Below are 23,394 nucleotides of genomic sequence, written 5' to 3'. Positions count from 1 at the left end.
CAAGAGAACGAAGTTTCAATATGAATAGCACTAGGTATAAGCATGAGAAATTGAAAAGGGGAAAAAATAATGTGTATGTATGTAAAGCTGAACCTGAAATCAAAAACCTTGAGAAGAAAAGGGAAGAAAGCACCTGATGGAGTTGGAGGGAAGAGGGAGATGAGCATGTTACAGGACATCTTTGAAAATAAATGATATGTTGTCCCTTGGCCTTAGTCTTCCTGGCAAGTCCCCCTTGTTCAGGAATGAGCATCAATTGCTGGGTTTGTGTAGAAGGCTGGGGGACTGAAAGCTCTCATGATATCAGAGAGGGCCCTCACAGCCTTATACTGCAGGATTTCTCTCAAAGTGTTTTTTTGTGAGTTTTGGATCCTTCTAGATGCTAACAATTAAGGATACCTGTCTACCTTTCAAAATTTATGACAGCTCACTTATGACTTCTTGATCCCATCTTGGAAACTTCAAGTATGCTATGTTCCTTCTTGTAAAAAAGTCTTCTGCAGATTTGTGTCTTCTATAACATATTCTCTGATTTACTCCATTTCAATTTTTTAAATATTTTTTTAGTTGTAGATGGATGCAGTACCTTTATTTTATTTATTTACTTTTATGTGGTGCTGAGGGTCGAACCCCCAGTGCCTTACACATGCTAGGCAAGCACTGTACCAGTGAGCTACAACCCCAGTCTCTCCATTTCAATTTAATATTTGTTTCAACAAATAACTATGTGATAAGCAAGTTAGATAAGGTAAGGTCCATTTCCCCTAGTAGCTTGCAGTCAGGCTATGAGTGGAAACAGACAAATCAACTGATAAGGGTGGGGTGAGGTTGGTGAAAGAGAAGTACTTGGCACAGTGGAGATTCAAAGCAAGGGTTGCCCTTGCCTGGGGGTCACCAGCAACCTAAAATGAAAGGAATTAGCAGACAAAGCCATTGGGTGGTTGTGCTTGTTGCACCAGAATTGAAGAACCAATGATAGTGTAGTCATCAGAATTGGGAAGCCAGCCAGCCACTGGTGCTTCTGTTTAGCCTTCTCTTGCAAATTCTTTCAGAGAGAACTGTGGACCCCTGAGAGAACCCTGTATGCCGGGCTTGGTTTTAGATGGAAGATAGGGGAAAACATCAAACAAAGAAAAGCTCTTTTAACTCAACTCCCACTAAACCAAAGCTCTCGATTAGCCCGCCTGCTCTAGCCCCTCTGTAAAACACACCTGAATCTCACAGAGCCAGAGCACTTTAGCTGATGGGCTGCTGCTCAGAAGCACACAGCAGCTGACTTCTGCTCCCACCAGCTAAGACAACACACTTTCCAGGAGTCCCCAGGCCTGTTTCTGCTGGTTTGACTGTTCTGTAATTAAGGTCCTCTACACCAACACCCTCCACCTCATCCTAGGCCCTAGGACTTTTTTTTCAGGTAAATATCTCAAGCCAAATGCCCTCCTTTCATTCTCTACTGCTAATTTTTTAAAGACTTAAATGCAGCTATGCCCCCTGGTTATGAAGATAAGCATGTTTTTAATTGGAGCTGTGGACTCCAGATTGTAAATCTAGGCCCAAATGCCAGAACACATCTCCAGGTATGTGGCTTAGTTGGCAGTTTACTCAGAGTATGGACTTGGTTATTTATTTTTCACATACCCATGTTTACAGCATGTGGCCTGGCACACCATGGTTCCTCAGCACATACTGGTTTGGAGGAACAAATAAGATAAAGAGCTCCCTATGCACATTCTAGATTTTAATGCTACAACCAGTACCTTAATTTCCCCTGGGCACCTCTGGCCTGAAGATCCATGGTGACAGCATTTATGAGAAGGAACATTTTAGGTTCTAATTTTTCCATGTAATGCCTAGTACATAAAAAGCCCACATAAATGCATGAATTAGCTATAGTCTGAGAAGAATTTTTTTAAAATCCTGGAAAATAGCAAAGTTGTTGAATTCTTAGCCCAAAGTAGGAAACACTTGCAAACAAATGGAGACTCTCCATAAGGTTAAAGCCTCACTAGTCCTATACAGAAACTGTTCTAAAAGCTAGCTTATTTCTTTTTTCTCTTTCCACATTTTTTATTGGTGCATTTTAGTTGTACATAATGATGCAATTTGTCGTTATATATTTGTATGTGTATACAATATAGCAATATAATTTGGCCAATATCACACCCCAGCACTTACCCCTCCCTCCCCAGATCCTACCCCATGGTCCCTTTCCCCTAGTGATCTCCCTTTGATTTTCATGAGATCCCATCCCCCAACCTTTCTTTTCCTTTTTCCTCTCTAGTTTCCACATATGAGAGAAAACATTTGAACCTTGATCTTCTGATTTTGGCTTATTTCAGTTAAGATGATGGTCTCTAGTTTCATCCATTTTCCTGCAAATGACATAATTTCATTTTTCTTTATAGCTGAATAAAATTCCATCATGTGTATATACCACATTTTCTTTATCCATTCACCCATTGATGGACATCAAGGCTGGTTCTATAATTTGGTTATTATGAGTTGTGCTACTATAAACATGGGTATGCATGTATCATTATAGTATGGCTTTAATTCTTTAGGATAAATACTGAGGAGTGGTATAGCTTCCTCTTTTGAGGAAGCTCCATATTTATTTCCTTAGTGATTGTACTAATTTAAAATCCTACCAACAGTGGAAAAGTGTTCCTTTCTCTCTACATACTTTCAGTATTTATTGTTATTTTTTTTAAAAGCCTTCTTTTTCTTTCCTTTTTTTTTAGTTGTAGATAGACACAAATATCTATATTTATTTTTGTGTGGTACTGAGGCTCAAACCTAGTGCCTCACACACGCTAGGCAAATGCTGTACCACTGAGCCCAGCCCTATTATTTGTTTTCTTGATGACTGCCATTCTGACTGGTGTGAGATGAAATCTCAGTGTAGTTTTGATTGGCATTTCCCTAATTGCTATTGATATTGAACACTTTTCATGTTTGTTGGCCCTTTGTATTTCTTATTTTGAGAAGTGACTGTTTACTTCATTTTCCCATTTATTAATTGGATTATTTGATTTTTTGGTGTTAAGTTTTGTGAATTCTTTGTATATTCTATATATTAATCCTCTGTCAGAAGAGTAGCTAACAAATATTTTTCTCCCATTCTATTGGTTCTCTCTTAACATTCCTAATTGTTTTCTTTGCTGTGCAATAGCTTTTTAAATTTGATACCATCCCATTTATTAACTCTTGGTGTTATTTCCTGAGCTTTAGGGGTCCTGACTGGCTTTTTTCTATGAGTAAATTAAACCTACTTGGTAGTCATCCATTCAAATTGGAAAAGTTCAAGATTCTTATTGTAGAACTGGTTTTTGATCACACCTGTTATGAAGACAGAAATACTTTTAAGAAGACAATTAAACTCTTTGGAGTTCTTACTTAATTACTGGGTTTGCATTTCTGTCCCCTAAACAGTAAAATATGATAGCAGAAAAACAGTAGAATATGGGTATCATGGGAAAGAACAAAATTAGAAAATTTTCTTTGCCCTCCCCTGGTTACCCTTAATTATATCTCATTGAAACTAAGTCTCACTGGTTTTTTGAAGTTGTGTTTTTGTATTTGAAGCAGTTTAAGAAAAATTCTGTCCCCTCACCCTCTTGTTCCTACTTTCCTTTTTGTTTTCTTGTCCTGTTTGTGTTTTATGGGACCTGTTATTTGGTTAAAGGTCAGGCTTGGGCATCAGGGAAGATTTTGAGGTATGACTGTGGTCTGGGGCTTCTTAGCACTCCAGCATTTCTTTGCTCTATTTAGCCTAAACTTTCATATGACACTTAAAATGATCAAGGTCTGAAATAAAAAAGATTCTTGAAGTCAAAAACCAACAGATTCTCTTGGCTCAAATGCCATTTTTCAGTTCTACTCTATCTAATGAAGTTTCTCAAGTGGCATTGTTGGAATTTTAGACCTGTTCATTTTCTGTGTGTGTAATGGGAGACTGTCCTATGTGTTATGTCTACTTGCATCCCTGGCCTGTACCCAGTAGATGCAATGGTCCCCTGGTGCCTGCCAGTGACAATAAAAAATGTATCCAGATATTAATAGGAGCTAAAGATATAGCTCAGTGGTATAAAGATATAGCTCAGAGTGCCTGCCTAGCATGCATGAGGCCCTGGGTTTAATCCCCGGTACTACCAAAAATAAAAAATAAAACAAAAAATTATATACACATACATACACACACATATCCAGATATTACTCCACTAAATGTACCCTGAAGAACAAAGTCACCCCTGGTTGAGAATCCATGCTGTAATGAACAAGAGAAATGTACCTGATCACCGACAATATAATTTTTATATCTAATTTTTTTATACCTTTGTATTCTGGCATTGCAACTAATAATCCAAAGAATTAGGTTAATCTGGTGAAAGAGAAAGATTTTATCCCATAACTGGTTTTTTAAGACTTGTTTCAGAAAATGAGCTTTTTAAAAAATGCAAGAATTGAATCTTCTAGTTGTAGAGTGTCCAATAAAATATTTTCATAACTCTAACCTGAAGCCAGTGGTCACATCCTCAGGCAGGGATAGTGTTATAATAGTATGTGATTTGGATATTATCAGTATACCATTTGTGCCACGTTTACCTAACAGTAAGTCATAGTCCTGATCTCTCCAAATTCCTGCCAAAACAACTTCAGGCTTTTTGACCCCTCCTCATCAAGACTGAAGTTGCAGAGGGAAGAGGGAGCTTGATCATTAACTAGGAATGTTACCCAAATGGAAGTGAAGGGGAGAGGGGTTGAAACACATATGTGCCCAACATGTACCTACATGCCTACGCCAAATTAACAGGAAGAGATGACTTCAGATGCCAGGGAAGCAAATGGAGGTATACATGTTTGAAAGCTGGGCCTTGGGTTTCTGCTAATGTCACTTGAACTTCTGCAAACACACACCTCACTGCAGAGGTTACAGCTGAAAGGCCATGTTTTAAAATGGACAATATTCCTTGAGCAGGTATGTATTAAACATCTGTCTGCCAGGTGCAGTGGTGCACACCTGTAATCCCAGCGGCTCAGGACTCTGAGAAGAATCACAAATTCAAAGCCAGCCTCAGCAAAGGCGAGGCGCTAAGCAACTCAATGAGACACTATCTCTAAACAAAATACAAAATAGGGCTAGGGATGTGGCTCAGTGGTTGAGTACCCTTGAGTTCAATCCCCAGTACCAAATAACAAAAACAAAAAGCATCAACCACAACACCTGCCTGGCATGGAGGTTCAGGAATGGTGAGAAGAGGATGGGAGAAAGATAGCAAACTAAACATCTGACTGGTAGTAAGTACTTGGTATATATTTGGTGAATGAATGAGAAAACAGACTTTAAGAAAAAAAGGAGCCCCCCTGCCCTGATAATAATTAAAAATAACACTGATAGGGCAGAGCACCGTTCTGCTGGCTGAGATTGTCACGGCCACTTTAGCTTCTGAAGTTTTAGCCTCATAATGGGCCTGTTCTGCTCACGGTCACAGTGCTTGGCTTTGAGGAATCAGTAGATGGTCTCCTTGCCATGCCTGCTCATCTGCTAATCAAAAAGGAGCTAATCCCAAGCAGTGGGCTTGTGTGAGAAGGCCTACCACTCCACTAGCAGCACAAATGACCCCCACCTGGAACTGGCAAGCCCATGGCCCTGTGCTTGGCACCACTCCTGCAAATGCAGAACAACCTTCTTTATTCCAGTCTCCAGGCTTCTGGCTCCTAAGGAACACTCCCTGGCTGTGAAGCGTTTTATAAGATTATAACTGGTTGTGCCGAAGGCGAGTTCTGAAAGGCACTTTGTGCTGTTGCTTTCAGTGAAGCTGCCTGTTAGGGCAGTGTTGTTCCTAGGCTTGTAAACACATACAGACACAAGCAGGATAGGGAACCCTGAGCTACTGGGGCTGCTTGGCTGGGTGGCACGATAGGCTGGACCAGCTTCTCTCAACTGTGACACTAACCTTGGGCATGTGCCTGGGATTCCTTCTATAGGGCAGCCTGTTTTCTGACAGTCTTTGGTTATGCACATCCCTGGTTAGAGTCCAAGGCAGATTGCCCAAACCCCAAATCAGCTAATAGTGGAGCAGCACATCCCACAGGGTAGAGGTCTGGGCACAAGGTAAAAATCTCATAGGGTCAAAAGTACCCTTAAAATTCTTTAAATGTCTCAAGGATCACATACAGGGCTTGTGTGGATCCAAATTGCCTGTTTGGGTTTATAGGCTCTATTGTACCAAAAATGTATGTCCTTAAATACCAGAATCCTATTTAGGGATGAGGTATTCAGGCTTTGAGAAGCTGGGAAGAATCAGACCATCCAAGGGGACTCCAGATCCCCTTCTTTCCTTTCATATTCATTTTGAAACTTATGCCTTTTTGTAGCACTATTTAAATTATTATGGGCCATTAGCAATCTCCCTGCCTAGATGCACAGGGGAAAAGACATAAGTTTGGTGTACATATATTGGGTCACTATATATATTCACTGGTTTTCATGGTTCCATTTTTTGTCGGGGGGGTGTCTTTTTTTATGGAACTAGGGATGGAGTCCAGAGCTTAGTGTTTTCAAGGCAAGTGCTTTGCCACTGAGCTATATCCCAGTCCTGCAATATCTTGTTTTGTTTTGTTTTGTGCTGCTGAGATCAATTCCATTATCTCTGGGGGAGCCCCACCACCACCCCAAAAATGTGTTTGGCAGCTTTCTTGCAATCAGTATGAAAATTCTTTTCGTGGCAATAATTATTTTAAACTTGATGTTAAAGCCCCTCTCTTCACCATTTCTTGGGTCAATCTATGGGCTTGTTACATTCTCTGCTCAGTCCTGAGGATCACCACAGTGAGTAGCCCAGTTTCAGGGTTATGAGAATTTACCAGGATGATTCTTTTCTTCACTAAGTGCTTTAAGTACATTTGCTAGCTGGAGAACAAGGCCCAGCAAGCTCTACCGGGAATCAGTTGTTAAAGGCCAGAGTCTTCTAGTTGAGATGGTAGGTCTGTGAGGCCAAGAGCAGGGAAAGGAGGAGAATAAGGAGTGGCTCTGGGTACTTTTGCTCAGATCCTGAGTGACCAGGCAAGCCCTGAGTGAGGCATGTCACTGCCTCCCAGCCTGGCTTTGGCTGCACAGTTAATCAGAGGGTGCTTTGGTTGGGTGTCCTTGGAGATGGTCTTCCTGTTCTATTCCCCATCTCCTGCATGATGCTCAGTTCTTGGTAAAGTGTGTGGGATGGGATGGAGGTGCACTTGTGTGAGCTTACCCTTAGCACAGCTCAGGCTAAAAGGATTAGGCTATGTTCTGGAGTATCAATAGGAATTCCCATTGGTTCTGAGGTGTTCATTCTCACTGCACATCTTCTTTAGCCACTTTCCTCCCTTTATCTTGTGCATTCAAGGGGGGAAAAAACTTCAGGCACTCTCTTCAGTCTCAGTTGACACCCATTCATTCAGGAGCCCCCTTTACATGTGTGGCAATAGCAGACTGCTAATTGGTTCAGATTCCTCCTGCTTCCAAAGGCAGTTTGTGGGAAGCAGGGCAAGGCAGTGGGTGGATTTAGTGCCTGGGCATGGATTTGATACTTGGAATCAAAGAGCTATATATTGTGAGGTTTCCTGCCTGGAAAGTAGAAAGTGCTGAGCTCCATCCTCCGTTGGACTCAGAGAACATGAAATAGGGATGTATGTCTCCATTCCCAGTACCTATCCCACACCCAAGAAGTAAAAACAAGAGTCACTGTCTCTCCAAACCAACACCTGATGTAGCCATGACTTTCATATGAAGGAAGAAAAGAGTCAACAGTACAGCCTATAAAATAACTTTGGCGATAATAATTTTAATATTTTTAAATTAATTTTTAATTTCCTAAGTGATACATGAGTACATTTTTCTTGTAAACTTTTTTTTTTTTTTTTTTGGTACTGGGGATTGAATCCAGGGGTTCTTAACCATTGAGCTACATGTTACATCCCCAGCCCTTTTTATTTTTTATTTGAGACTGGGTCTTGCTAAGCTGCTTAGGGCCTCACTGAATTGCTGAGGCTGGCTTTGAACTCGTGATTCTCCTGCCTCCTGAGCCACTGAAATTACAGGTGTGAACCACCAAACCCAGCCCTGTAAACATTTTTTTTTTAATGTAGCCATAAATCCCCTATGTCCACTAGCTTTAATCTCTTTATTCCAGGTCCCTCCCTCCATCCACGGGAATAGAAAAAGATTTGCTGTGGATTCTTCCAGACAGTATTCAATACTATTTACCTACAAATATATCTCTGTGAAAAATATATGGTATTCTTTTGTAGATGTGTTTTTAACACAGATGGTACTATACTGTGCTGTAATCTTGATTGACTTTCAACTGAGCCCAGTATTTGGAGATCTTACCATGCCACACCCATAGTTCCATCTCCTTTTTTGACTACTGCTATGAGAGGTATTCCATCATAAAAAAAAAGTTTATTTAAGCTCTCTATATTTATATATTATCATTGTTGCCAGTTTGTTTCTTACTGCTCCAGACAGGGCTGCAGTAAAGGACTTCATAATTGCTCCTTGGGCATTTACAGTGTTATGGTTTCTCAAAAAAAGGGTCCAAAAAAGGCATGGCAGGGCAAGGTCACTGCTGCACAGCTTTGGACTGGAAACAGACTTTTGTCAGATTGCTCTTCTGAATGGCAGGCAGCCTCTTTACCCTTCTGGTCATATTTTAGAGTGGTTCGGGGAAAGGGCTCCAAGAGACTCTCCAAGGGTGGTGAAATGTTTTGTATCTTGATTGTGGAGGTGGTTACAAGGGTATTTACATATGTCAGAACTCAGCAAATTGCACACTTAAAACAGGTGCATTTTACAGTTTGTACTGTTTTTATTCCAGTGATGTTTAAGGGGGTGGGGGCAGGGGCGGTGACACAAACCTCTAACACCAAGCTTGTCAGGAGGCTGAGGCAGGAAGATAGCAAGTTCAAGGTCATCCTGGGCAATTTAGACCCTGTCTTAAAAGAAAAACCTGGGGATGTAGCTTAGTGGTGCGGCGCCCCTGGGTTCAATTCCCAATACTGTGGAGGGAGGGAGGGTGCTGGGAGACCGGCCTGGAAAAAAGGCAAGACAGAAAAACCACCTTTTTTAAAAAATGTGGGCTTTTAAAACGGTCGCTCCCCACCCCTAAAGGCCTCTTCCTACTACCCTGCCTCCTTTCTACCCGCCCCCTCCTCCTCGCCTAGAGTGCCAGGGAGCGCAAGTGGAGCTGTCACTGGGTCGAGCGACCCTGCTGTTGCGTCGTCCTACCAGGGCAGGAGAGAGAGATCCCTTCCCGCCCGGACGGCCCCTAGCGTCTCACCTGCTCAGGGTGTGGGCAGAGCAGCACCCGGGCTCCAGGAAGCGTGGGGCGGGCGGAGCCGGCACTGCCCCGCCCGCGCTGGGCGTGTCCGCTGCGGCTCCGCCCCGCTTTCAGCAGGAGAGCCGGATCAGTCCCGCCAGGCTAGCAGCCGGCTGTTAGTCTCCACGTAGCGGCTCCCACCCGGCACCGTGGAGCTGGGGCACCCTTTCACCTGGGAGTTTTGTGGTCGCCTCGGGTCAGCAGTGACATCCCAAAGGGCAGGCCCGGCAGCCGCCATGGTGGCCAAGGATTACCCCTTCTACCTCACTGTCAAGAGAGCGAACTGCAGCCTGGAGGTGCCTCCGGCCAGCGGTCTGGCCAAGGACGCCGAGGTAGGGCGCGCTCCACCTGGACCTCCTGGACTCCATCTGCCTGCCTTTCTCCCTCCTCTTCTCTCACTGTCTTGGCGCCCTCCCTCTGCCCGTCTGTCTTCCCATCTCACACTGTCGCTCGCTTTCTCTCTCACACACGCTCTGTCCTAGTCTCTCTATGGCCATCTCTTAGACTGTTTCCTTTCTCACCCCTTCTTTGTGAGTCAAGCATGAGCTGCCTCCTCTGCCCAAGTCCCTCTCCCTGCCTCTTGCTCTGGCCTCTCTTGCTGGAGCATTAACTGCAGGGCTCTGGGGATTATGATCTTCTTTGTAGACCTAGCCAACGGACTTTTCTCCAATTGCATCAGAAGACAGATGTCAGGGAAGAGCTATCCATTAACCGGGTGTTTCCTTTTGACAGGGTTGGGAGAGCAGAAGAAGGTTCTTAGGATCTCCCCTACATCTCACCTGTCAGACTTGGCCTTGCAGCTTTTGGCAGCAAAGATAGGATACAGTGCTTCTATTTGTCACCTTTGGCCAGAAGGGGGTCATTTATCTAAGGGTCTGGAGCTAAAAGAGTACTTTGTCTCCTCACATGGATCTTGAAAATGAATTAAACTCCTTCTGTTGATAAAAAGCTGCCTTGGAGGACTGAAAACATTTCCCTTTCTGGAATTTTCCTGTGCCTTGGGGGTAATGAGTGGGAGTCCTAGGGCTTGTATTTAGTCGTCCTCTTCCTCCCATGTGCTATTTCTCTGGCAAATGGCTCACTGGCCTTAAAAGTTGGGCTCAGCTGGAGGACAAAACAGCCCTAACTTTTGAAAGGGCCTTAAGGAAAACAGTTGCTTTCATTAGAACACAGCTTTGCTGTGGCCCAAGCTATGCTGGAGCCATAGGACCCAACACACACTCAGTGGTTCCTATTTCCACCCTCCCCGACCTCACTCTGAGAATACAACCACTGCAAAGGTCAGGTGGGAGAGACTGAAGGCAGGTGTGCGGTGACCCCATCACAGCCTTCTTGGAGTTCCACATCACCCACTACTGGTCAGTGTGTGCAGTTTTCTTGCTGAATTATGTGTATTTGGAAGAGTGGCATCAAAGATTCATTGACTTTATCAGGATCTGCTCCAGGCTGGCAGGGCTCCCAATAGTCTCTGGTTGCATTCAGCTTTCAGTAGACTGAAAGCAAAATTAACTTCTCTTTTTTGCCCCCACTCCACACTCCATACTCCATCTCAGTTGAATATTTTCAGAGTTTTTGTTCCCAACAGCTGTGAAAGTGTGGTGGCCCTAGTGGCATTTGGATTCTTTTTTTAAGTTTTTTCAAGATGGCACCTAAATAGAATTTAGGTTATTCAGGCTTGGAATGGATACAGTATTCTTTTCAATGGGAGCTTTATAATTTAATGAATGGAGGAACAGTGCAATATATCTGAGATATATTGCTGAAAGAAATGTATCGTCAGATGTCAAATATTAATTTTCTGGATCCAAATGTTAAAATATGACTTATTTTCCTTTTCTGAAGATGTCAGGTATGAGAGTATGGATGGGTAAATTAATGATTTTTTGGAAATAGTTGGTAGATATTCTTCAGGTATCACCATTGAGTTTTCTTGTTGTTGTTGTTTTAAACCAGAGTAAAAGTATATTTAATGCAACTTGAGGGCAGAGATGCCTTTTAGCTTCATTAATCTGACACATCAATGACTAATAACAGCGATAAGCAAAATTGGAGAAAGAAACCCAAGTCAGTTTAAGGGAAAATTTTCTGGTTTCATTGTTAGCACAAAAGACAACCAATCTTGGTAGGGATAGCCTCTCCATAAGCAGTTAACTAGATCTATTTTCTACCAGTAGGTGTCGTCAGTATTTGTAGATGTTTAAAAAAACAGTATTCACTTATCTGCCTTTTAAAAAACATAGTTATATAATTATTCATAAAGTAGACATTGACTCTTAATGCCTCTAAAAGGCTTATTTGTTTGTTTTGTTTTTAATATTGATCATTTTCTTTGTAGAAAGAATATGGCTGTCATAAAAAGAAAAAAGGGGTCTTTCCAAAGGTCTTTTCCAGAATATTAGGACTCGTTGACCTTCAAAGGCACTTGCAGCAGAGCACCTGTACCCTGTACATTCACAGTGGTGTTCTGAGTTTGCTACAGGGAGGACAGTGTGTGGCCTTCTCAGTGCTTTCCAGCACTGGATCCTGTTTGCAGCAAGTGTGCTAGGGAAAAACCTTGTGGGGAGCAAGCCTTTATGTGCATTTGACACCGTACACTTGAGTAAAAAATGGTGCAAAATAAAGTTCTCTTGAATGCAAATAATAAAAGTTCTTTTGAGATTTAATTAAAATGCTTTGTAATTTTTTTAAATACCAGTGGTAGTTTCTAGTGAGAACAAAATGTGATAACATTTAAATTTTATTTTTCTTTAAAGAAAGATCTATTAAACTATGGATTGTGATGTTGCTTATCTGATATTTTATGACTGTTAATATAATGCTGCTTCTTAATCTGGTATTTCTTATAACATGAGTATATGAGCTGAGTTGCAAATGTTCAATTTTAATACCCATAACCAGCTAGATCCTTCCGGCTCTAATCATTAACTGTGAAATCTAAGGAGCTTAGGACGTGGCTCTGGATTTTCATAGAGAAGCATGGTATGATATAAGCATTGTTCTGTATATTTTTTTCTGGTCTTGATATGGTCTTGCTCAATTTATCTGTTTTCATTTTTATTGGTGGCTCACTTCCCATACCAGAAGAGACTGTTCATTCTAGACAGCTTAGGTGTTTTGCACCTAATCAATTCACTAAAAGAAAGCTATTATACTCTGTAAGTTAAAAATTCTACTTCCTCACAGTAGGTTTGCTTTTAAATGAAGAAAGCTTAGGTGAATGGACATATTGGCTAAGAAAGCAGTAATTTTAAGAGTTTTTAAAACTTTTTTTTTTTTTAAAAAACAGGGTTTTACGCATGCTGGGCAAGCACACTTTCACTGAGCTACACCCTCAGCCCTATTTATTTTTTGATAGGTCTTGCTATGTTGCCCAGGCTGGTCTTTTGCATTCCTCCTGCCTCAGTCTTCTATGTCACTGGAATTACAGGTGTGTGCTACTGCACCTTGCTCCATTTCAATTCTTTTAATTTTTTTAAGTAGTTATAGATAGACAGCATACCTTTATTTTATTTGTTTACTTTTATGCAGTGCTGAGGATCGAACCTTGTGCCTCACACATGCTAGACAGGGCTCTACCACTGAGCCATAACCCCAGCCCCTCCATTTCATTTTTCTTTCTTTCTTTCTTTTTCTTTTCTTTGATACCAGAGAATGAACCCAAGGATGTTTAACCACTGAGCCACATCCCCAGTCCTTTTTATATTTTATTTAGAGACAGGGTCTTGCTGAGTTGCCTCAGCCTTCTGAGTCTCTAGGATTACAGTTATGTGCCACCATGCCCAGCCTCCATTTCATTTTTAATAAAAAATACAAAGAAGGATTTTCTGTTATTTCTAAGAATAGAAATATTCTATTTGGGGGTTAAGATTTACCATCTTAGATGTTGGTCAGGATTAGGCCTGATTTGGTGGGTGGTATTTGTACTGCCTTTGTCTCTCAGTGGTTGTAAAAGGTTGGAACATGTAAACCATATGCCTGTTTTGTGAATAGTTGAGTATTGCCTTGGGTCTCAAAGTTATAGATTCTGACTTTGCCTCAGCCAGTGGCTTTGCATGACCCTGGGAATAATGACATGCATCTAGAAATAACAAAGTTCTACCTCTTTTCAAAGTCTGTCATGTCTAGTGTTTCACTTGAGACCCCAATTATGTTATAAGGTTAACATAAAGCATGGATTATTCTCCCCACTTTATGAATAAGGACACTGAGGGAAGGTAACTTGTAGAAGTACACAAAGAAAATCAGCATCTTAAGCTTAAGATCCAATGCCAGACTTCCTGATGGATTTAGTTCAACCTTCAATATCCGGCATCCCTTGTAGCATCTAAGGGTATTTATTTCTGGGGGGAAAAAGGAGAGAGATACAAAGCTTAACAGATATATAAAATACTTTAAAATATTACCTTTTTAGGGCTGGAGCTATAGCTCAGTGGTAGAGCGCTTGCCTAACATGCATGAGGCACTAGGTTTTATCCTCAGCACCACATAAAAATAAACAAATAAAATAAAGGTATTCTGTCCATTTACAACTACAAAAAAAATTTTAAATATTACCTTTTAGATGCCTTATCTTGAGTACCTAAGAATGTATTTTTTTAAGCCTCAACTGAAGAACACAGTGAACTCTGCCATGATTTATGCCTCATCAGTCAACATGTGTATTTGGGAATTTTGCACACCTGAGGCTCTGTTCCTTGAACGGCAGCTGGAGAGCTAATGGGTTACTGGTTTCCAGTAATATATACTTTCCTTGGAATCTGCATCGTATATACTGTTGGTATATATGACCAGCTGCATGGAAATGGATTTCTTCAGATGACTACATAAATAATCCCCATGAATCAACCATGGGACCTCAGAGATCTTGCTGGGTAGAGAGCCATGCAAAGTTACACAGGAAAAGGCTACTGTTAATAGGATCTGGTTGTGCTCATTGGGTCATAACTCTGAAAGCTCATTCACATGGAAAAGTATCTTGGGGATCGTGGACATCCAGGATACACATAAACTAAGAGCAGGTTTACTAAAGAAAAATGCATTAGCTTTATACAAGTTGACTTTAAATCTGTTCCTTGCATCAACTCTGGAACAATATTGTCTGGGTCCCAAAGCCATCTCTATCCTGTCAGGAGTACAACCTTGAACAAGCCACCATGCCTCTCAAAGCCCCAATTTCCTCAGTGGTAAAATGGAGGTGATGATAGTTCTACCTCCTAAGACAACAATGAGGTTCAAATGGGAGAAATCTTGTGCACCGCTTAGCATAGTGCCTGACACATAGTAAGTGCTAAATAAAATCATCAGTACTTTGGCATCTTAAAAATGATCCCTACAGTGGTTTTAAGAAGTATTATGATCCCATCCTGATTTCCTGAATGCTATTTTAGATATAGCAGTGTATTTGGGGAGCTTTACTTACATTCTTCACTTTAATTATCATCATAACAATCCTAGGAGGCTGGTATTATTGTCCCCTTTCGTAGAAGGAAAAATTGAAGCTCTGAACAGGATAGTGTCTTGCCAGAGTGATAAGCTACTGGATGGAGAAGCCAAGATTCACAGCCCAGTGTGACCCTGAAGTCTGTACTTTCCCAACCACATCATATCACCTATAATGACTAAATTGTAGGTCTCACCACATAACACATGAAGGGTGAACCTGCCTGCTCAAGCTAATTGCCTGACAATGGAAGCGCCATTTTTTTTCTGATTATATGGGTAGGAGACCCCACCAGAGGTCAATGCTTCCTACAGCCCACTTCATTGAATAGCTGTGACCTATGGTAGTGGGGTTTTCAAGCCTGTTTGGGAGGGTTTTGGTAATTTCCATTTTGTGTTTCTTAAGACCAGGCAGCTGAGTTTTGGCAGAATTCTGCATGCTCAGCTCTGTGGAGGTGACACTGTTACTTCTTTTATTAGTCATTTTGCTTATCTACATGAACCACCAGCCTTCCAAGTAAACCAGTAACTGGAAGACCCAACTACCATCTGGGTATTTTCAAATTGTGGCATTTCTTCTTAAGACACCCTGTGATTGCCTATAAAATCCTGGATCAGTGCCACTGTTTTCATAACTGCTGAATTACTGATAGTATATTATACTTAATATTTACTGATATATCATATCTTAATTTTTCAAAGCCTTATGTAATTGTAATTGTTATTAGTGGTGTGTGTGTTGCTTCATTTGTGATGTATGTGTGCAGTTGCCTCACCTAATTTGTCAGCATTGGTAATGGATAGAGGTCACACACAAAATAAGGAAATTGCTGCAATCCTATTGCCATTTTTTCTTGTTGTATTGGCTCATGGGCTCTCAGGAGCGAGGGCCAGTGGTTTCTAATGCTTTCTTCCTTATTATTTTAAATTAATAAATTGATATCAGTTACTAACTTAGAAGAGGCTGTCACAATTTAATCAGGAAAGGCTTGTGAACCTTCCACTAGGAAAGGAGTGGGGTTTTTTTGTTTGTTTGTTTTGTTTTCAAGTCTAGCAATACTTGTGCCTGGACCTTCTATGTTTGGGCCATTGTGTCCTTTTGCAAAAGGCGACCCTGATTATTAGTACACTTCAATTAATTGGAGCTGAACCAGAAACCTTAACGGTAAATTTGTTGGCTTTTTTTTTTTCTTCTTCTTCCTTTCTGGCTCCTAAGATGAGAAGGAAAGGAGTAGCAAAACAGCCTCCCCTCCTCCCTCCAGGGATTTATGAAACAAACAAGAGCAGACTCCAGGAAATGACCTAGGGTCATTGCATCAGAGAACCTCAGAATGGGCAAGATCTGTTGCAGACCTGTAGCCCAGTTCTTATCCCATTGCTGGATCTATTCCATCTCTGCTTAAACACCTCCAGGGACAGAGAGCTCATAACCTTCCAAGGCTATATGCTCTGTCTTTGTTCATTTGGATCATAAGAAAACCCTTCTTTAATTGTAACATTGCTTTCTGGAGCTCACCTTATTTAGTAATTCTCTCTTGTGTATAATTGCCTTCAATGTTTGAAAACTGCCATCCCTCCCTGCATCTCTCCCACTGCACAGAGTTGAATGTATTCCCCCCACCCCACCCCAGCAGCTTTCCTTCTCCTCATTACATGTTCTTGGTTCCTCCAACTTTTGCAAATGTAATATACTGTTCTCTTTCTTGTCTTTGCTTATTTCTTCTGGGCATCCTCAGTGTGCCAGGAAATCATGAGTATTGATCAGCCCAGAGATACTGATGGTGCCATATCAACAAACAAAATTTTTTTCTTTAATATGCTTCCTTAGACATATATATGTATACATTTTATAATAATGATTATAAAATCACATAATTATATAATCATTATATAATAATGATGACAGACTTAAGATTAATGTCTTTGTCATATAAGTAATTTATACAGATGTAGAAGAATACCCCAGGATGTCCCCTGTCAAATGGGCAAAAGACAGTTTACATTCAAGGAACTCTGAAAATAAAGGTTATTTAAAATGTCCACTTTAATAGAATTATATAAATGAAAAAGGCAACTAGTAATCACTGCTAATTCTTACTTAATTGATGTTGCAAATGTTTGATGGACATGGTAAAAACCAATGATGTGGGTTATGCACTTCTTTTGCATATTGAAAGACAAAAAGGCTTCAAATCTCTGGACCCATTGTTCCAGTTTTTGGGGTGAAAACTGTGTCCAAATTGTTCTTAATGACGTTACTTGCATAGTTTCATACTTTATATTTTTGCATTTTATTAAGTTTCAGAGCACTTTTATATTCTTTGACTCTAATTATTCTCATTTTAAAAATGAGGATTCCAGGGTTAGAGAGTCTCTGTAATTTGCCCAGGATTGCACAGTTGGGCATGACAGAGCTGGAGTTTGACATCCAATTGTCTAATTTCAGCCTAGTATCCTTTTCTGATTATTTATAGTAACCAGAAAAACCATCAACCTTTCTGCCCAGTAATAGGGGAATAAAATAGTTCTACGGACCGTGGACCATTGTCTCTGGCACAGGTTGCAGTGGCATCATTTGCAGTCATTACCAACTAGCAAACAGAAATACCCTAGTGTCCCTGGAAGAAATAAAGAGGAAAAAAGTTGAGCATAACTCTATATATATATATATATATATATATATATATATATATATATATATATATATATATATGACGGAACCAGTGTAAACCTGTTTGTATGTATATGGCATTTTGGGATATAGAGAATGGGGGAAGGGATGTTACAATCAGAGAATCCCCTCCTCTTTTCATTGTGTTCACTAAAGTAATAGCAGTATATCCTCTTTATCAACCAAAGAAACAGAGTTTTAGAGAGATTAGGAATCCAGCAAGATGACAGTTCCCTCTTTGCCCAGCCTTGACCTCTTGGCATGCCACATTGTTGACTCAAGATAGTCATGTTCCTGCGTGGGGTTAGTTGTAAGCAGCACTGGCTATTTGGAAGGCATTCAAAGTGAACCCCATTAAAGTTGCACAGAGTGACTTCATCTTCAGGCCTGTGGACAGGTGGCCTTGACTTTGGTCTACATTCCAAAAGATCCAACCACAAGCAAGCCCTTGCTTTATATTTGATATGAGATAAATGTTAGAATTTAAAAAGAAAAAGAAAAAGGAATAAAAGTCCACAAAGAAGGAGGCCACAACCTTTTCTACTTGAGGTGTAATATCTTTACTTGATATCTTTCTAAACTGTAATGTATGCAGAGGAGGTGAAAACAGGCAAACTACAGCACTTCCTGAAGGTTCTGTTTCATAGATGCCACTAGAGGTTGGCAACCTAATTGAGTTAAATAAAACTGAAAGCACTTGTCAGGACCTTAAAATATCTATAATGGTAAATACTTAGCACTTGCCACCTGTGGTTAGATTTGTAAGTTCACAGTATTTCCAGAGGAAGAAGTTGTAGTTGGAAAAGGGAATAGGCCAGTGGTTGGAAAGAGATGGAGCTGGGCCTGATGACCAAGGGGCATAAGGGATAAATCTTCCCTCTGCCTGCTTTCTGGTCTGAACTCAAGGCCAGTGCAAGATCCCTTCTCTAGTGTGTTATCTTAAATTGACAAGCTAACCTTTTCTAATCCCTAAGCAATGCAGGCATGCTAAGAATGACCCAGGGCAGATACAGAGAAGGTAACTAGAGGTCACTGGTGTAGATTCCCCCTGCCCCCATGGCAGTGGTGAGGATAGAATCCTGGGTCTCCTGTATGCTCTATATACACTCAGCTCATTCTTAATTCCTGACCTCACCTGGTGGGGGAGGGGCATGGGTGAGTCTTCAACATCCTGTTTGGTTTAAGTGGTCTTGGTTCATTTTCACATACCTTGCCAGCCATCTTCCTTGATGGTTGTTGATTTTCTTGGGGACTTTTGGGTGTGATCTTGCACGAGGGGTTGGAAACCACTGTAAAGAAGGAAATGAACTGTTAGAAGCTGGAACAACTGATGGTGGCTTACATGTAAACCACAGACATGGTGAGACATCACCTCCCTCTGCCTCAGCTGTTGAATGGTGACTTATCTGAAAACTTTGAAGGCGGACACATCGAGAAGAGACTTGTTTTCTCTTATTAGTCTCTGAATGCTTTATGTACATGCTCTGTTCTGGGACCTACATCAAGGAGCAGGAGCTTGCCTGGAAGGTTGTGTAAATGTAGCATTTATTTCTAAGCTGATTCTTAACAAGAGCTTGCTGGTGACAGTGCATAAGTAGGCTCAGCCTCTCAGGAATCTTTGCTTTTGGAATGAAAAGATTAGATTCGATCATTATTTCCCAAAAGGTGGGATTCATACCTCTTGTGGCAGCTCAAATGATATGGAGACAAGACACAATTTTTTTTATTTTTTGGTACTGAGCCTAGGGCACTTAACCACCAAGCTACATCTGTCCTTTTTATTTTATATTTTGAGACAGACTCTTGATAAGTTGATTGGGTCCTTCTAAATTGCTGAGGCACAAAATAATTTTGAACCATTTCCCCATTCTCTTCCTGTCCTAATTATGTCAAGCTCAGTTTGGAGCTAGTATGTCTTTAACACCTATCACTTGCTAATTTTCCTTCGTAACAAAGTACAGGCCTTAGGCTCAGAAGCTTCAGGCAAACAAGAGTATCTGACAAAAACTTAATAGTGTTCATTTTTCAAAGTTTCTGTTTTGGCAGGTGATAGTTTTCTGAGTAAGTAGTGATATTGTATATTTTTATAAGTTTACTTAAATAAAAAGTAACTCGAGGAAACATCAAATACACAATAGCTCAGGTAATCTGTACTTGAGGCGGAAGGGGAATACTAAGTGGTACCTAGAGTTCAGAAACTGCGCTAGGCATGTTCTGCAAGCTCTAAAAGGATTGGTCACAGACTAAACTTAAAATTTGGATATTATATATAGGACCTAGATTTCAGATTTAAGACTTTTAAGTAGATAAAAAGTGTCTTTTATGTGTCATTGAAAATTATTTTGAGCCTGGCGTGGTGGTGCACTCTTGTATTCCTAGTGACTTGGGAGGCTGAGATAGGAGGATTGCGAGTTTGGGGCTAGTCTTGGAACTTAGTGAGGCCCTGTTTCAAAAATTAAAAAAAAAAAAAATGGACTAGGGATATAACTCAGAGCTAAAGCACCTCTGGGTTCAATTCCCAGTATAGAAAAAAAAGGAAGAAAGAAGGAGAGAGGGAAGGAAAGAAGAAAAGCAGGAGGGAGGGAAGGGTAAGGGGAGGATCCTGGACTACTTGTTAGCCAACATTAAAAAAAAAAAAAAAAAGTTTCTGCCTTAAGGACATTAATTACTTTTTCTTTTCAAAGGTTCTAAGATAGGTCCCTAATTCCAGCTGCAATCATTTTACCTATCCTCTTCCTTTTTTCCTTCGCCCTGAGGGGGAAGGATTGGGCAAGATTACATTTCACTTTGGGCCTGAGTATGTAGTGTTGAGGAACTTGAATTTCAGGACCAGAGTAAGCTGAATTCAAATCCCCACTTGGCCACTGGAGAGCGTTGGACCCATCGGTCCTCTACACCTCAGTTTCCTCATCTGTGAAGTGAGAATTTCCAAGGGAATTGTGAAGATCAAGCAGGCATTCAAAGGGCTTCCACGGAGCAAGTGTTCAATAGAGCATCAGCAGCAGCAACAGTAGTGTGTTTTGAATGTAGATCAGTTTAGTAGATGCTGTGGCTGGCAATCCCTATCAAGGGGTCTGCTCTCAGGTTACTCTTTTCCTTTGTAGGAAATAACCACTCAGTTTCCCAGGAATCTGAGCTGGCAATGGATGTTAGTTATTTTTAACAAAAGATGTCCCAAGAACATTGGCAAGCTTCACATTCATTCCTGCCAGGTAGAATTAAAAAAAAAAAAAAAAAAATCTTGTGTGGTTTTCTACTTGTTCCCAGAATACCTTTTAAACAGGAGTTGGTGTGTGACCTTTGGATAGAGAAGCACCCTGGCCATGGGAGTACCTTCTGCCTGACATGCCTCATCTGAGAATCTTAGCTAAGGGCCAACCACAGACACAGACCCAAGATAAGCAGATGGGGGTGGATTAGGTTGCTTGAGTTCTTCATACCCTGTTCATTAGCAGGGAGCTTTACTTATAAATAAATCCTTTGTTAGAAATGTGGGAAAACTCCATAGCATGATGGCTATGAGCTGGTAAAGAGTTGGACAAATAAAAAATGATCCCTACTATTCTTTAGTTGTCACTAAATATGTATTGAGACCTGACAGTATATGTCATTTCCCCCATGTTTAGAAAACAAAAGGCACACTCTCTGCCTTCAAAGAACCTCTACTTGAGTTTGAGTCATTAACAAAACTAACATGGGTAATGACCATCAACCTGGGAAAAGGCAAGTGAGAAGCAGGCCATCTCACTGGGGAGCTTGGCAGAGTGGACCTGTTGCTGGATGCCACCCACCAGTCCCCAGGTGTGCGCTTAGCAGAGTACCCCTGCTGGGGGCATAAGCAGACACCTGTGTACCTGACCAAGCTCTCTGAGATGCTCCAGAGGAACCAAGAGGGACTGCAGATGCCAGAGTGATAGGGCTTGAATGTTGAATCATCCGCTTCTACTTGAACACTTTCTGCCTCAGTCTCCACCTCCCTACTGCCTCTAGCCTTTGTTTCCTTCAAGGTTCCCATATGAATTAGGAAACAAGAGCCATGCTGTGGTTGAGAACCCAGGCTGGCTGAGTAGTAGCCTTGGGCTCAGTCCTGGCTCTGTGACCCTAGACAAATTCTTAACACCTCTGGGTCTCAGTCATCTGCTTTGTGAAATGGGTATGTTAATAGCACTAAAGAGAAATTAAGGATACCATTCACAGAAAGCACCTTGACACTGCCTGGCACAAAGTTGCCATGTATATTACTATTACGTTATTAATAAGAGGAAATTGTGTATCCTGGCAGGAAAGGCTTTCATGTCAGGTAGATCTGGATTCAAATTATAGTTCTGCCAGTTAATTACTAGGTATGATTTGAAGCAAGATATTTCACTTCTCTGAACACCTGCTTCCTCTTCTATAAAATGGAGTGATGGGGTGGCTGCATAGAATAGATGAGAGAGTGCATGCCAGCACCTGGTACTGGTGATGGTGGCTGGCTCTGTTTTTCTTGGTTCCTCTTCCTACCCTCCCCCAGAGGTCCTTGCTGTTTACATAGTGCTTCAGAACTAGAAGACTCACACCTGGAGCAGGTGTGAGATGGTTTCTCTGTTTCTAGAAAACTGCTTGAATCTGTGAGTAGACAGGGGCTCTGTCAGCATATAATTTATTTAGTAACAATTCACTGAGGATCTGCAGGGTCAGGAGGCCCTGGAAACATCTCTGTTCTGTACACTCAGGAGTGTCCCTCACTCCTTCCCCTTACTCTTTGCCATCTGCAGATGCTCAGGAACCTTTACCAGGGAGACATTTGCCAGGTGAGATACCCTGCAGCTTCCTAAAGGAATCCTTCCCCCTGTAGATGGCCCTTACTGGAAAACACATGAGAACAAATGTTGCCCTTCTCCACACATAGGAATTTTCAACAAAACTACCCTTGTCTCTTCTGGAAATTTTTGTTAGCACCCCTTACTTCTTCCTCTCTGGCAGCTAAGCCAACATTTCTTTACAAAACCCAACAGTTAAGTCACAGATTTGTATTTACTTCTGTATTTTAAGTCAGTTGCCATTGTCTACCCATATTCTTGATTATCACTGCATTATTGAAATGAGCTGAAAGTGATGAGGGGTGCAGAGGCAGGTCTCCAAGGCTCCTTATCACCTTTGTCATCTGATACCTTCTTTTTCATATTCACAAGCTTCTGAATTTTAATAGGCTGTAGATAATGATACATCTGGCTGCATATTAATTGCTGAGACTTAGAAATAACACATAATTACTATGTTTCAGGGTTTGCAAATGTGCGGCACTGAGAGCCAGTGTTTGTCATAAGCCTGTGGAAAAATCCATTGTTAGTGGGCATTTTTAAATTCCTGTCATTAAAAATGCACTACTGGGCTGGGGATGTGGTTCAAGCAGTAGCGCGCTCGCCTGGCATGCGTGCGGCCCAGGTTCGATCCTCAGCACCACATACAAACAAAGATGTGTCTGCCGAAAACTAAAGATAAATAAATAAATATTTTTTAAAAATGCACTACAAAATTAAAACTGTCTCAACAAAGTCAATCAGTCTTATGTTCTGCTTGAGTACCCCTCTCAAGAAATAGCGTTTTGAAGCTCTTCATCTGTTCATCTTTCAGGGAATGGAGGACAACAGAAGGGCCATGTGAATCACCTACCTGTTTCTTGAACAGTGTGCTTTGTACCCTGTTTTTCTGCATACTGTTGCTTAGTGGGTGGTGAAATGTCTGAAATCCCAAATAAGAAAGTTTAAATTAAAAAAAAAATGTATTCCCAATCCAATCAATCCCAAGTGGTTTTTTAGTAGATTTTTTTTTTTAATTTAGAATCATCAGATTTGGGTATATTTTGTTCTCAGTTAGGAGCAGAATGTTCTAAAACACCCAAGTGCCATGTTCCCTGGTTCTAAGTGTGGGCATATGTTGCTG

General features: G+C 41.1%; 1 protein-coding gene across 7 annotated transcripts in view; it reads left to right on the top strand.

Moving 5' to 3' along the window:
• The window catches only part of Arhgef3 (Rho guanine nucleotide exchange factor 3), a 312,562-nt gene that overhangs the window by 233,829 nt on the left and 55,339 nt on the right, over positions 1 to 23,394 (top strand). For 2 of the 7 annotated variants that reach the window (XM_076868358.1, XM_076868350.1), the window contains exon 1: positions 9,472 to 9,691. The exons of the other annotated variants lie outside the window; for them this stretch is intronic. In XM_076868358.1, coding sequence (XP_076724473.1) covers positions 9,596 to 9,691 — 96 coding nt within the window. In that variant the 5' untranslated portion in view covers positions 9,472 to 9,595. Of the gene's footprint in view, positions 1 to 9,471; positions 9,692 to 23,394 lie in introns of those variants that run through there. 7 annotated transcript variants of the gene reach the window in all.

Source organism: Callospermophilus lateralis, chromosome 1, assembly GCF_048772815.1.
Source record: "Callospermophilus lateralis isolate mCalLat2 chromosome 1, mCalLat2.hap1, whole genome shotgun sequence".
Lineage (NCBI taxonomy): Eukaryota > Metazoa > Chordata > Mammalia > Rodentia > Sciuridae > Callospermophilus > Callospermophilus lateralis.
Note: the sequence above shows the minus strand (reverse complement) of the source record. Positions and strands in the feature narration are given on the sequence as shown.